This window comes from Myotis lucifugus, unplaced genomic scaffold (genome assembly GCF_000147115.1).
Source record: "Myotis lucifugus unplaced genomic scaffold, Myoluc2.0 scaffold_129, whole genome shotgun sequence".
NCBI classification, from domain to species: domain Eukaryota; kingdom Metazoa; phylum Chordata; class Mammalia; order Chiroptera; family Vespertilionidae; genus Myotis; species Myotis lucifugus.
Window position 1 is genome coordinate 157,138 of NW_005871177.1, and position 15,714 is coordinate 172,851.

At 40.5% G+C, this 15,714-nt stretch overlaps 1 protein-coding gene across 2 annotated transcripts; it reads right to left on the reverse strand.

Moving 5' to 3' along the window:
* Nucleotides 1-4,059: 4,059 nt before the first annotated feature.
* Nucleotides 4,060-9,369, reverse strand: DDIT4L (DNA damage inducible transcript 4 like). 2 transcript variants are annotated; one of them, XM_006094087.3, is made up of 4 exons: nucleotides 9,117-9,369; nucleotides 8,645-8,685; nucleotides 8,213-8,348; nucleotides 4,060-6,439 (listed from the first exon to the last, which is right to left on the reverse strand). In XM_006094087.3, the coding sequence occupies exons 3-4, from the start codon at nucleotides 8,301-8,303 to the stop codon at nucleotides 5,949-5,951; spliced, it is 582 nt and encodes a 193-aa protein (XP_006094149.1). In that variant the 5' UTR covers nucleotides 8,304-8,348; nucleotides 8,645-8,685; nucleotides 9,117-9,369; the 3' UTR covers nucleotides 4,060-5,948. The 2 variants fall into 2 exon arrangements, with proteins under 2 accessions (XP_006094149.1, XP_006094148.1); XM_006094086.3 differs by lacking the exon at nucleotides 9,117-9,369 and having other exon boundaries at nucleotides 8,645-8,837.
* Between the last annotated feature and the right edge of the window lie 6,345 nt (nucleotides 9,370-15,714).

A 15,714-nucleotide genomic window follows, 5' to 3' on the forward strand; every position in this document is an offset into this window, starting at 1 on the left:
AATCACCAAGCCTATTAACTACATAATTAAAGTAAAAAAAATTTAACTTCTGGAGTTCCTCATCAAAACCAACCCTGCCAACACATTGATCTCACACTTTAAGTTCACCAGAACTATGAGGAAATTAATTCCTATTGTTTAAGCCAATCAATCTATAGTACTTTGTTAAGGCATCCTGAGCAGACTAATATACCAAAGTAACAAGTCCTTTTGCCAATCAGGTGGTTTTTAGTCTTTGATTTCAACAACAGTGAAAGAAAATCTAATTTAATTGTCTGTGCATTGATTAATTAAAATACTTTTGGTGATAGATATTTGTGATTTTGACATATATCTTGAAGGTAGCTCAAAGATTGATTACTACTTGATAATTGTAATAACCAAATCTTGATTCCCTATACTTAATGATATGAAGAATATGTTTTCTGAGTTTACATCCATAGAAACAAAAAATAGGAAATGATACTTAATCCTCTAATTCTAGCAATAAAACAATATTTATGTATAAATTAACTAATTTAAATTCATCTCACTAAGGGATATTATTTTTGTGTTTAATAGTTTTAGAAAGTTTGAAAACATATTTAATGTTGTTTTTGATCATTGTGCTCTATTATTTGTAAAGTTAACTCAGTCAAAAAATTAAGAGCCTTATGATTACAGAACATTTAACAAATCATTTTGTTTTTATTGTAGAGAAGAAATACCGACTGTCAAACTTAAAATAGATAACAGAAAGGTAAAATTCAATAGAAACCTGGACTTTAAGGAGTAACACTGAAAAATTTATACTGTTAAAGTCCCTATTTTAGTTTTTTCTAAATAAAATTTGGTGTTAAATTACTGTGCTATTTACATTCCATTGGAAACATTTAACAAGGTGATGCAATCATTTTTATTTTAAAAGATCAGTATTTACCACACCCTGAAACTTAAAACTACTTGTAACGAGGATGAAAATTATTTGTAATTAGGGTGAAAATTTTAGATGGCAATTAAAAAATAAGGCAGTAGTGTACTTGTTTAGATTTGATAACTAAAAATGGAATTGTATTCTCATAAAATATGCTTATTTTCAATTTTACAAAAGAATGCCAGACTGAATTCACATATATGGGCATGTTGCAGGGAGTATTTTTCCCTTCATATCTTCACCAACATCTGAATGACCCAATGGTGAACTTTTTTTTTTGACCAATGTGGACGTGTTATACATTAGTGCCTTATTGTGCTTTTAGTTTGCATTTCCCTAATTACTGGTTAGATTGAGGATCTTTGCATGTGTTTATCAGCCATCAGAGTGTCCTTTACAGTAGCGTGCCTATTCAAAGCTTTTGCCCATATTTTTTCTTTTGGGTTGTTTGTTTTTCTAATTGTTTTGAAGGAATTCTTAACATATTCTGGTATTCACTCTTTTTGAGTTATAATTGTGGAAGATACTTTCTTCCAGTTCATGACTTGTATTTTTATTATCTTTATAGTGTTATGTGATAAATAGAAGTTTCACTTTTTTTGCATCTTCTTTAAGAAATCTTTCCTTACATCAAAATCATAAAAATTATATTCCCTTTTGAAAGTTTCCTTTTCATATTTAATTCTTTAATAAACCTGTAATTGATATTTATGCTTGATGTATATGCATCCAATTTCATTTTTTGCCATATAGATAATTATTATAGCGCCAATTATTGAAAACACCATCCTTTACCCATTTATCTAAAGGTACAATTCTGCTGTAAACCAACTTTTCATATATGTGTAGGTCTGTGTCTGGGTTCTTTATTAGTTCATAGACTAACTTGCCTCTTCCTATGTGTCAGAAACAGTTCATCAAGCTCATTTCTTCCTAAGCACACTTTTCAACCACATTTTGCAGCTCTTCTTTCAATTTAATGGGGCCACGTGGCTGCGTTCTATGTGGGATGTAGACAGAAGTCATGTCCATCACTCCTCCACCTGGTTCTTAAGTCTCTATGAGATCCCTCAGTCTCTCTCCTCTTGCCTGTGGCAGATTCAGAGGACCCAGTGGAGTCTTACGAGTCAAAAATCAATAGCAGAGTCTAGGCAAGAGTCTGGGGTTTTGAAGAGTTGCATGATGCTCATGACCATGTACCCTTCCTTCCCTCATGTGCCAACAACATGCCTTGGAATTTTGTTATTGTCATTTGTTTAAACCAATCTAGATCACTGAGAACGGAATGTAGTAGACCTAAGACTTTTATACTTGTACATCCGTCTACTATGCAAATGGGAAGTTGTCCATAGTGCAATATGAAGCTGACTCCATGAGGATATAGAACATTGGAGAAATAGATTCAGGATATTGAATCCATTTCTGTTATTAGTGGAAGTGGGGTGTCCACCAGTAGAAGTGGGGAATCCCTTTCTCCACTGGGTGCTGGGGGTCAGGTTCTTATGACATCTTTAGAAAAAGAATTTTCTAAGACTCCCACGGGAGAATCAGTGATTTTTATTTGTGTGAAGTTATAACCCGCGATTTCTAAAGTCCTATTTCCCTTAAACCAGTCCCGGAGAAGGTGCAGCTAGGGCTTTAGCAGAGCTAGAAGCAAAGCCAGTGTCCAAAGTTTCCGTTCCATGGCGGAGCTGAGTCTGGCAGAGCATCCGGCTAGTTGCAATCCATTAGTCTATTGTGTGGGGTCCATGTGGCCGTTGGCCATGTGGGCCGGTGCAGGGTGTGAGGGCCCTGCAAGCCAGGAGCCAGGAGTGAGCAGCAAGAGAGAAGGGCAAGAGGAACTCACTTTGTTCAGGAGCTTACGTATCCCAGATTGGGTCTCTGGCAGTGGCCATGCCTATTTTGGCCAATAACCTGCTCCCAGGTGTGACGGACAGATAATCACCTTTCCTATGTTATTCAGACCTTACTGGGCATGTGTCTATTCTTTCTCTCTTCAGTCCCTTTTCCCAGGATCCCCAGGATCTGCAGGGCACAGACCTGGAGAGCGCTAAGCTGCAGCTTCCTGGCACAAACTGTATGTCTATATTATCCAGCCTCCCCTTTGCTCCTTTCCTATTAATTAATTAATAACTGGGTTAATTACAATGGTATCATTACTATAAAATGGTATCTTTCTACTAATAAGAGGAAAATAAGGCATTTCATTATTTTAGGAGCCCATCACGCACTGTAGCTAACAGATTTATTTCTCAATAAAGATAGCTAGGGCACAGATCACACTTTTTTTTTAGGCTACTTGATAGTGAAGGTGGAAGGAATGAAATGCATCTTTTAAACACTTGGACTTCTTATTCTAAGCACAGCTCTGCTCCAGTGAATGGGGAATATTGTCAGTACTGTAGTTTCTTCCTTTTTCCTACCTGACAAGAAACCACCATAAGAATTGTACTTTGAATTTAGGGGCAAATGTTTCTGCCATGGTTTTTGTAGACTCTTGGTTCTGTGGATATGGTCTCTGCGCTGGTTTGGGCTTTTGGAGGCAGCAGTTGGCTTGGTTTATACTCTGGCTCTGTTGCTTAACTTGGTGGCATTGGGCAGGTTACTTAACCTCTCTGTGTCTGGTCCTTTATCTATAACATGGAGATGACAGTAGTTTCATTTCATAGGACTCTTGTGAGGAATGAAAGAATTTATATAAAGCACCTAGTACAGTGCCCACCAGTTAGCAAGTCTTATTAAATGTGTTATGTAGTGAGAGAAATATGAGCTAATGACCAAAAATTTGAAACAGAAAGGATAGGTAAGATGAGTAACAGTGATACTAGAAAGACATGATTCAAATGGGATATTCTGATAAAAATAAAAATGTACATGGATCGCACAATTTGATATACTTGAATTTGGTCATTAGGAAAACTATAGGAAAAGCCTTTACACCATGAGTTGTTGTTGTTTTTAAAGGTGGTTGCCAAAGGAGCTCAAATTATTGTCTCCCTATAAAATGTACTTTTGTATTTGAAAAATTATGAAGCAAAACACTTAAGTGATAGATAAATGTTTTGTCATTTTCCTTCAAATATTGTCAAGTATATTTTAGGGTGATCATTGAATAAAACTCAGAAAAGACAAAGAGGACAAAAAAATTAAAAATATATGATGCTTTATTGTCAAAAATAGACAAACTTTAATTTCCTTTAACAGAAATATTAATTAAAGGTCTCCATAAGCCATTATCACCACTTCGTGAGCATACAAGACAGCTGTTTAGAGGAAAAGGGACAGCAGCTCTACATCCTGCTAGAGAAGCCTCGCCCACAGAATCACAGTGACTGTCAGAACCCTAACTAATAACAGACATGCCAAACACGGTTAACTTACGCTGGCCCAGCCCTAGAGAGGGCTTTATGGTTTGAATAGTGAAGTTTTAGGTCACCTATAGGAAGAGTAACAGGATCTACCTGCTTTTGAGTTACACCAGGATGAAGCCATCGGTCCCTACCACCCTCCCTCAGGTACATAAAGTGATGCTAATAGCTTGGACGGAAGATGTGAATAAATTCCTTATTCATGACCTATAGTAAGGATGTGAAGGACTTGCAGAAATGAACACTGTAGTGTGGAGGTTACATTCTCTCATTAGCATAAAAAAGACTAATGATCTAGGCAGTAAGAACAAGAAAAACATAAGGCCTTTATTGTTCCCTAGGGACAGGGATCCCAGGTTGAAGAAAGCTGGGTTCCATCCTGGCTTTCATTCTCTAGTCTGTTGTAATAGACCCATCTTAATAATGAAAAGTGGTAGAATACAGCTATCTCCTTTGAAGAATGGGTAAAGATAGTTGAGTTCCTAGGAGAGGCCAGGGATGAGATAACACTGACTGGTGGGAGAGTTCATCTGAGATTAAGCATAGGTTAATAGTGAAAAGAAGCTAGATTATCAAATGAATGAGAAAGGGATGAGAACTGAGAACTCATGTCCTATCTCCATATGCATTCACATAAAAAAGAGAAATTAACTATATGCAAAATAACAGCTTAACATTTTCCATTTTTTCTAGTTTAAAGATATCACTCAATACTTGAGAACTAGAAAAACTGAGTTTATATTGTCCATGAAGTTATGTAAAACAATACTGTAGTTATTAAATGGCAGCTTCAGTTTATGCCACCTCTTTAGAACAGAAGAGTGAAACCCTGGCCGGTGTGGCTCAGTTGGTTGGTCATCTTCCTGTGCACTGGAAGGTTGCTGATTCCATTCCCGGTCAAGGCACATGCCCAAGTTACGGCTTGATCCCTGGTAGGGGACATGCAGGAGGCAGCCAATCGATGTTTCACTCTCATATGGATGTTTCTCTCTCTCCCTTCCTCTAAAAATCAATAAAATGTATTTAAAAACACACACTAAATCAAACAAACAAAAATACCCAGAAGAGTATGCAAAAAAACAGTGAAGTAGTTCTGTTCTCCTGATGGGTTCTTATTCACTCTTGCATTGGGTTAAGTGTGAATTATGCTCACCCACTTAATTCTATTCTCCTGTATAAGGACCCTTCAAATGAGGGTAGGGGCAGGAAATTGGTGGTGTGGGCTTCTGGATGTTTTGATGGACTAAGCATCACTCAGTAAGATTCTGTGATTGATAGGATCACTCTGAAAACTTACAGAAGAAAAAAAGCAATATGAAAATCAAACTAAACAAAGTTGGTTTAATGGTCTATCAGCAAGACTACATGGAAAACTTTGTGTAGTCAAATACAAAGCTAAAGTGGACTGCTCCTTTTCCTTCCTTATTCCATGCCATTCCATTTTGTTAAAAAAAAAGTGATATAATGCAGACATGGGGGTCATTTCTCAAAAGCCACAGAATAAGCCCTTTAGTTGGGCTTGCTGTGACTATGAAATGCAGAAGAACTTGATTGGGGGTTTTTCCTTGAAAGCAGGCAGGGCAAACTACAATGACTGTCAGTGAGCAGCTGCAGAGTTTTATTACCCAATCATAAAAAGGACCTTTTACTAGTAAAATGTTTCCCTCTTAGCACTCTTCAATGACTGTCGTTCCAATCAAGGAGTAAAGCTTTTTCTTAACAAGTCGAAATCCTGAGCTCAGGATCAGAGTTCGTCTGAGGCTGGATGAGAAGCGACCGCGACTAAAGAAAAAGTCCCTGAAGCTGGTCCATGAGCAGTTCTCCTGCTTAAACACGAGTGTAAGCTCAAAAGTGGGCACCACAGTGGAGTCACACACAATCCGATCCAGCTTTGTACATACATTGCCCACCTCCACGTTCACGTGCAGGACACACCCTCGCAGGCCGCAGGGCTCGGTGGAGGCGAGGCGCAGGACGTCCTGAGCGATTCTCTGCGTCAGTTTCTCAGGGACGAGGACTTTGGAGCAACCCAGTTTGGTTTGCTTGGATTTGGACAGACAGTTCTCCAGCATTTTGACCAAACTCTGGCAAGTCGTCTCCTCAAATATTACCTCATTGAGGTTGGGTTCAGGAACGACATAATCCCAGTAGTCAAAATCTGTAGAAAATAGAAGTTTGAAGTTAAAAAAAAAAAAAAAAAAAAGAAAGAAATCCAGGAGCAGGAAAAACATACCAAGATAGCAACATTGGTCTCTACCACATCTACCTGCTTCCAATATTTATCCAATGTTAGATCAGCTGATCTCCCTTTGCTGTTAACTAGTGGAAATAAAGGTTTTGATAAATAGAGTGGATAGGATACAACCATTTTTTTAAAAAATTGATGTGTACACAGACACAATCTTAAAGACTATGGATCAAAAATCTATGGGTATCCTAGATTATTAGTGATTTTCTTTCATTTCTTGCTCCCTTACTTGCTTAGGAAACTTTTCAATTTATTTCACAGGGAACATGCATTACTTCTAGAGTAAAAATGGTTATATACATTTTTTTTTTTACTAAGGAACTGTTACCTTCTGACTCTGAGAATATATGAGTTTATTTCTTTAAAATACCAAATTTTTGCTATTGTTAAGTGATGAATTTTAGGATGAATCTGAGGAGCTATATTACATATTTATTAAATCTGTTTCTTTCTTTAAAAGTCTTTACTGGGATGACCTGTAAATTCCAATTTTAGCTTCAACCTCTTTGATTAAAAATTGCTCAAAGAAGACCTTTGAGGTCCACTGGGATATTTATAACTAGCTGGGTAGTTTTCCATGGCCAACCAAAACAAAATAGTCCTAGGAAAACAAAATTAGATTTGCGCAAGGAAAAGAGATAGGTCTGCATTTGGTCACCTTCCTTCCAAATTAATCCTACCACTTGGCAAGATGCCATACACACAGTCAATTGGATGCAGGCAGAGGTCGTGCGGGCTCTCTTCCCTAAGCCTACTTCACCCTCATTGGCTGTTGTGGTTTCCCCACATTGCGTATTCTCTTAGATCATTGTTTTTTTTATAACTAAATAAAACAAATGCAATCCAAATTATAAGGCTTCATATGCTGAAGACAGAGAATTTAGAGAGTTGGCCTATAAAATTAGATCAGCCACTTTGCCTTCTAAATGAGGAGGGCCCAAAGGTCTTCAGCGATTGGCCTGTGCCCACACAGCTCCTCACCGCAGAGCAATGTGTGCACTTAGAAACTGCTGCTTAAAATTGCAAATGACAGCATGACCAGCATCACTGCAGTTTTAAAATTTTCTTCTGGCATTAAAAACAGAATAATGGATACAGCTACAAATAGAATACTACACGGCAATAAAAAGGAACACATGCTGATAGAAGCAACAACCACGAAGGATCTCAAAGTAATTGAACTGCAGGAAAGAAACCAGTTACAAAAGAGTACATATTATGTGATTCCATTTACACGAAACTCTAGAGGCAAAAGTAAACGGGGGAGAGGGAGAGGAGAGAATTGATGGCAAATAGGTACATGGGAATTTGGGGAGAGAGGGTCATGGTAGTGACTACCATGATTACACTTGTTAAAACATACATAACTGAACACTTAAAATTCACCAAAACTTTACAACCAAGTAGGGTAAGGAACCTACGTAACTTTTCATCCCAAAGAGCCTCTTAGCAACATACTAGACCTATACAGCCCTCAGTATTTATTTATTTATTTATTTATTTATTTATTTTCTCACTACCACGGTCAGAAGTTGCTAGAAAGTTTGGAAAAAGTTTTCTCAGATGGATTTTGTGGCACCTCCACTGAGGAAAGGGGCGACACCGCCTCCCTGCCAATCCGATCCCATCTATAGAGGGGCTGCAACCTTTGGAGCAGAGAGAGGCGGGCACTGGGAAACTCACCATTTATCAGGCTCCCCGGGTAGAAGCCATGGTCCAGCAACTCTGAAATGCTGCCCGGGTTCTTACTGCTCAAACTGCCAGTTGCAACCATGGTCAACGGCTCCGTTTCCCTCGCGGGGCAGAACGGCCTGGGGCGCTGGAAAAAGCAGGCAACCAGGACAGATTGGCAAGAGCCGGAAAGACGTGCCGAGGCTCCCAAAAGGCCCCGCGTCCCCAGACTAGCCCCGCACTCCTTTTCCAAAGGGAAGGAACCGGTCCCTGCAACTCAAGTTTGCAGTCTCGCGAGCGGAGATGCCAGCTACTGCCACCACCTGAAACCCATTCAAAGTTAGCCGACTTGTCCCGCGGAGCTCAGCCCCCTCCACCGCCCGGCCGGGGCACCACGGGCCCCCGCCTCTGCGCACCCCACATCCGGGCCGCCGCCTCGCTCACCTGCCGGGAGTTGGCTGAGGCCGATGCGCTCGCTGGTCACGCTGCGGGGTAAAATGAATCAGGGGGTAAACCGAGGCAGACACTCTCCGCTGGAGCCTGCTCCCTCGGGGGCTCTGGGACCTGCAGACCCCAGCAGCGATCCGCACCCCGCTAGGTCCCAACCCACCTAGCACCCGCCCCACTGAACTGCGCCGCCTCGGGGGCAGCGAGCACTTTATAGGCCCCGCGTCCTCGGCCGGCTGACCCGCCCCGCCTACCTGCCCGCCCGCCCCGGCCCCGCCCCGCCCCTCCGCTGCCCGGGGTTGCAGTTCCACCCGGCACTTCTGCCGCCCTAGGCGCAGCCGCCGGCGTTGCGCACAGGCTTGCAGCACTGCTGCTACACAGCTGATTCCCGGGTGGGCCCCAGATGACCGTGACTACAATTCCGGGTGCACCACACGCCCCCAAACTGACCACCCCCTCTGCCACCAACCTGGATTCTTTGGGGCCACCCCTCCGCCTGCGCGCGCTCCCGCGCGTTCACGCTGCGGGGCCCTGGAGATCCTGTCCGGGGCTCGGGGGGGGAGCCTTCCGCCCTTTGTCTATTGCCGTGACCCGAGGCTTTGCGATGTCGTACGGAACACTTGGCTTGACTCTGTTTCCATGTTCAATGAGCATCGTTTATGCACTTAGTTCTGGGCTCTAACCAAGTCAGCGCCACCCCGCGTCCCTGCCCTCCTCTCCTGAGCGCGGTCAGTTCTAGCTTTCCTCTCAGGCATCCAAGGCTCTGCACATTTTAGGAAGGGTCTGCACCCCCCGCACCCCTGGGCTCCCGGCACGGCACGCTCTGTGCTGTTTCATCTATGACTAATGCGTTTTCTCCGCGAGAAGGGTGAGCCCGGTACTCTTCTAATTAGACCTGGCTCCTGGACGCCGGGAGGCTGAATGAAGGAGAGTTGGCCAAGAAACTAAACAAAACCATTAGTGGGATAGCGGCCTCCTCCACCCGCCTGGTAGCAGGGAGCAATTGTCGTTCCCAGAGGCAGAAGTTCCTGGCGAGCCCTGTCAGGGGGAAGAAGAATTTGGGTTTGGGATGGTCGTGAAGGGGCTTTGGGCAATGAAGAGACAGCTTTATATCCCCTTAGGATCAATTCTGTGAGGCCTGATGCGCAGTTTTGAACCAGAGGGACAGAGGAGCCCAGGAAAGAGTCAACAACCCATTGGCAAGAAGCCAACCATGTTCTCTTGCAAAGTTTCTAAGCTACCCTTTTCCTGCGTTGGTGTGCCAGTAGGGGACGATCTGTTCAGAGTGGCCATTCCCAATGACGGCGGTGGGTCCAGGGAAGGAAAGGGTGGGGATGCCTGGAGGGAATTCTTTCAAAGAGTAGGAGGTTCTAGTGTTGGCTCCCAGCCCTCTAGGATTACTTTGTCACTGGTACCAGGATCTGCAGGTTAGGGCCTTGAAAGGTTCAGCTGTCCAGGCTAAAAACTCAGTCAGAAAAACAACAGCAGAAGGAGTAAGGAGGGTGTGATCAACAGATCAGTGGGAGGACATTGGGAGGCAGAGCTGCAGAAATGAAAGCCAGATTGGCAGTCCATTTTTAACTCAACTCAGGCAGCTGGACGGCCTGAAGGTCAGGCCAGCCGAGGAAGGAGATGTTGATAGGCTGGTCTCTGAAAGCAGATTGTCACTTCTCTTTCAATAATAGAAAAGTAGAAATAAGCAAGCCCATTTAAGCTTGTGTGTTCAGGACCCATGGATATGGGCCCCTGGTCAGATTCAGATGTCAGCTGCCTGGCAGCAGGAAGGGGAGAGGGTGGGTACAGGCAGAGCTTCCTTATCTGGGGGGCAATATTAATGAGCCTGCCTCTTACCTGCCTCCAAGGAGAGTTGTTAGGATGAATAATTTAGGACTAATGGGTGGTCTAAACATGCACAGTGAAATAAAGAAATTGCCCATTTCCATTTCCTTAGGGTATTTAGGCATAACTCATAAATTAAGTACTCCCAAGGGGCCAGAAAGATTATTAGACCTTTATACTCTCAGCTCACCTAACCGAAATTTTGCAAAGCCCTTTGGGACTTTATTGCAAGAAATAATTTACCTATGTTACAAAAGACTTCAAATAAAATCATTCTTTTGGGCTGAATGAGCCTTGCTCTCAGGAAATACAGGGCATAAGAAATGATTGATGTAGAACACATATCTGGAATAATTAGTGAAAACTGTCTTTTTTAAAAATCTACTTAAAAGGGTAAAATCCTTTCTGTTACCACTAATTTGCATCTTTGCAGTGTTATATAAACAGAGCTGATTTTTAACAAGGAAGCATAGAACAGAATTAGGGAAAAGGCAGTGCCATAATAGTATTGCCATGAGATGACATACTTAACCTATTAGATTTTTTAATGATGTGGATACAGGTAATTATTTATAACTGAAAGTTCATTACATTGGTGAATTTCAGGTATTTATCAGGTGCAGTGATGAAGTACATTTTATTGCTATTTTATTATATCCGCTATAGTTAATACTTAAAAAAATAGTTTATGAAGGTGCTTACTTGGAAATAATAGTTGTATATAAACAAAAAATCTAATTGATTAAATAATTTGATACACCAATATATTATAGCAAACTACCTAAATCATAAGCATGCTTGCTTTTTTCTTACTATTTACTCATCTACCTTCTTACAAAAAAAAAAAAAGAAGTAACAGTAACATATAACAACAGTATATTCATCTGATATATGTGCAAATGTTTAAATTGCAGGCCTCCTCCTGTATGAATACTAGTATAGTGTAGTACTCATAATGTCATTGTTTACATCAAGTATAAATTCAGAATACCAGGGATATTTCAATAAACAAACAAAACTATGGTGCTTTAATATATTATTACAGGAAATACTGGTGTCATGTGTATTCATGATTTGGAGTGTTGAATATTTACTATATGTTTCACCTACCATTTTTCTCTCTTTATTCAGTATAAGCCTGAGGTCTTATTAATACATCTACATTCAGTGCCTTGCCTATTTCATTTCATAAACTTTGACACTAAGGGAAAAATGATTGCTTCTTAATCTGTACAGTGGATTCAGGGAGGACTTATAGGACACGGAAGTTGACCTGTATAATATCTATGGTCCCTGAGCAAGCTCGTAGTGTTGTTGTGAGGATTGAAAGAGATTATACTCAAAGCCAATTATTATCTTTTTTTTAAATAAACAAATCTGAACTCTTTAAAAGTAATTGTCTCTGACTATCGTTGGTTGTACTAAATTTGTAAATCTAGTGCCCATGTGAAATCTTAGAACAGGACCTGGTACATAGCAAGTGTTTAATGCATAATAGTTGTTATTATTGCAATTATTATTGTCCTGAAATTATAGTTCTCAGGTGTCAGTGCAGCAAGCACTAAAGGGGCTAAGTGGGGTCGGGGAAGTATTATTAAAGTAGAACAAACTTTATGGTCTTTCCTGTTTGCAGGAAATATGGAAAATATTTGCCACTGCTTGGGAAAGCCTTTTTCATTATAACACACTAGAGGCCCGGTGCATGAATTCGTGCACCAGTGGGGTCCCTCAGCCTGGCCTGCAGGATCAGGCTGAAACCGGCTCTCTGACATCCTCCAAGGGGTCCTGAATTGCGAGAGGGCACAGGCCAGGCTGAGGGACCCCATCAGTACATGATCGGGGCCCACGATCAGGGCCAGGAAGGGACATGGGAGGGCTCCAGGGTGTGTCCGGCCCATCTCACTCAGTCCCGATTGGCCAGACCCTAGCAGCAAGCTAACCTACTGGTTGGAGCGTCTGCCCCCTGGTGGTCAGTGCACGTCATAGCGAGCGGTTGAGCGGCCTTAGCATATCATCAGTATATTACACTTTGATTGGTTGAACAGATGACCAGACTACTGGACACTTAGCATATTAGGCTTTTATTATATAGGATACATAATTGTATGGGAGAGCAGGAAGATCTCCCAATGTAAAAAATATAACATAGGTAAAGTTATTTTGATGCACAATACAGAGTTATACATATTAACTTTCCTTTATTAACCTAGGAAATCGTTTTCTGGACAAAATTTAACTTTATACATATTTGAAATCATGACTATAGAACCACCTGATTGTTTCAAGATATGTATGACCCTCTGTTAACATGCTGGATGAGATATATTTTATCATTATTTTTGTCTTTTAGGATGCTCCAACCAATAACATTTTCATTTAAGAATTAAATATGCAATATGAGTCATTCTGTAGAATGATAAGGGATTTGCCATTAAGGTAACATGGAAACTTATTCAGTATAAGACAAGAAAAAGCCCTGATATAAAATAATATGTAATAGTTGCTGCTGCAAGCTGAGAGAATCTTCCAGTAGCAGAAGGCATTGCCTTTCTAAATTTGAACAGAGAAATGGTTACCATAGTGACTTATCTCTTAAAATAGTTGTATGATTTTTTTTCTCTTTCAGAACAATGTTATGCATTATCTTCCCATAATGAAAGCTGATATGTTTTAAATGCACACAATCTCTCTTTCTTCTTGATTATGAAAAGATTTATAATTTAGGTGCCCACATAAGTGAATGTCAGCCAAGAACATGGAGTAGGTCCTTGACATTTTTCTAGGGATAAAAATCTTTGCAAATCCCAAATTTAAGAATACCACAATAACACCATTTTTCTGGAATTCTTATGTGCACAAAGATAAGAAGAGAAAAATAAAGCAATATGTTCATGTAGGTGCTGTACTTTATTGGTCTCCCTCCCTATACCAGCCAAATGTCCTATTCTGATGGATAGCCTTTGCATAGCTTTTGTTATTCACATTCGTGTCCCAGAAAAATGACACGTTGCTTTATAACATAAACCTGTGGGGTTGCACGAGAATAGAATTAAATCCAAGGATGTCAGTGTAGAGAATTCTGCGAGTAGTCTTTACAATTTGTCTGACCCCATTCTGCAGATGTAAAGCATATTAAGAAGTCTGAGAAAGTCGCAGATAGATTCTTTTGTTTTTCCTTTCTTTTTCATTTTCATGGTGTAGTATTTAGATGCATGACCTATGGGGCCTGACTGCCTAGGTTCATATACCAGCAATGACTCAAGCTGTACAAACTTTGATAAGACACTTAACATGTCTCTGCCTCCATTTCTACCTTTAGAATAGGGAATATAATGACATTACCTCATAAAGGGCTGTTGTGGGATTAAATGAGTTCATATTAGCCATGATTATAATTAGGAATTTTTCTCTGATTTTAAAAAATCACCATTGCCCTGGTAACATTTTTATGAGAGGGTAGCTAGGGGAGTGTTTACATGTATTTCAGTGTGTGTATAAAAGTGTATCTTATATATATTCTTTCATTGGTCCATCAATATTCAGTAAATGTTAATTGAATATTAATTATCCATTAGGCACTGAAACACAAGTCTCTGGTTGCCAGGGAGGTTATAGTTTAGAAAAGAACATAGACAAATAAATAGATTACAATTAGTCTGATAAGTTAGGGACAGCACAATGATATAAGCACGAATCTATTTTGAAGGAAGGTTTATAGCCTTGCTACTCATGGTTTGTTTCCTGGACTAGTAGCATGAACATCACTTAGGGGCTTGTAAGAAATGCAGAACCTCAGTCCTTAATCCAACTGAAATAGAATCCGCTTTTTAGAAAAGATCCCTGGGTGATTCATATTGTATGCAATTAAAGTTTGAGAAGTACCGATTTTTAAAGAGAATAAACAGAATAGTAAGACCGCCTAAGCATTTGTAAAACCCTTTCTGAGCAAATTAATAGAAATATTTATTGATTTCCTACACTGTGCAAAGCATGGCCCTGAAGAAAGGTGGGTTCCCAACCTGGCCCTTGTGTTAGTGGATTCTCCATAGCTTCAATCAGACACGCTGGCCCTAATGAATCTAATCAGTCCAGTGTGGCTCTTCGCCCTGGGCTCTGGCTCATAAAACCATGCATAGCTATGTGAAAACAGACCAGTTTTTTTTTTGTTTGTTTTTGAGAAGACTGTATTCTATAAAAATAAAATCCTGTGTAATAAACTTGAGACACTATCAGACCATAAATTGTTTTCAATCTTGATGAAATAGAAGCCAATTATGTAACATCAGGAATGGGCTTACGTTGCAGAATGTATTTAAAATGATTGATCTGTGGAAGGTTGTACTTGGAAACAACAAATCTGGGAGGAAGTGCATAATATAGAGAGATAGATGTATATCTTGTTACTTCCAAATTTACTGGAGAGAGTCAATACAGTTATGTGAGTGTTCAGCTCCTCTGTTATAATTATATCATAAAATATACTTTAAAACATTGACTTGGCTTTTTGAAATATTATGGTGGTAATTAAGAATTCTTTTTCAAGATGATATACAGTGGAGCCTTGACTTACGAGTTTAATTCGTTCCAAGACCGAGCTCGTTAAGGAGCTCATTAACTCAAATTACTCTGTCAACTCAATGCAAAAAATCAGCCCAGAGACAGCTGGTATCTCAAAAAACTCGTTAGTCGGGACACTCGTAAGTCAAGGCCCCACTGTATATTGTGGTGGGGGCTCTAAATCACAGATTGCTAGCACAGCCTTTCGGGAGATGTCAGTATAGCTGTAAGGGCAGTGGCGTGTGTTCAGTTGTGGGACAGTGTTGGTGCATCCTATGGAAGCTAAGTCATCAGCCGTACTTAACAGACTAATTTACAGCTAGACATCATTCCCTTTTCGGTAGGTTTAGATGTCCATGTGCTAAACATGAAAACAGTGCTCTCTCTGTACATGTAGCAGAGCAGTGTACCTTAATGATTTGACTTCAGGCTCTGACTCAACCAGGCTGGGCCACAAATTCTTGCTGGGCCACAAGAAGGCACTGTGAAATTAACTGAAATCCTTTGGATCTCAGCTTCCTCCTTTAGCACATGGAAGATTCAAAGGAACAGTATTTGTTGAGTTTCTGGCAACATGACTCCTCCATGTTAAGCGTTCGGTCAGAGGTGTCGATCCTAAATACACATGGCTTATGTGAGTTTGTTCATGTGACTGCACATTCTCTTGCAGT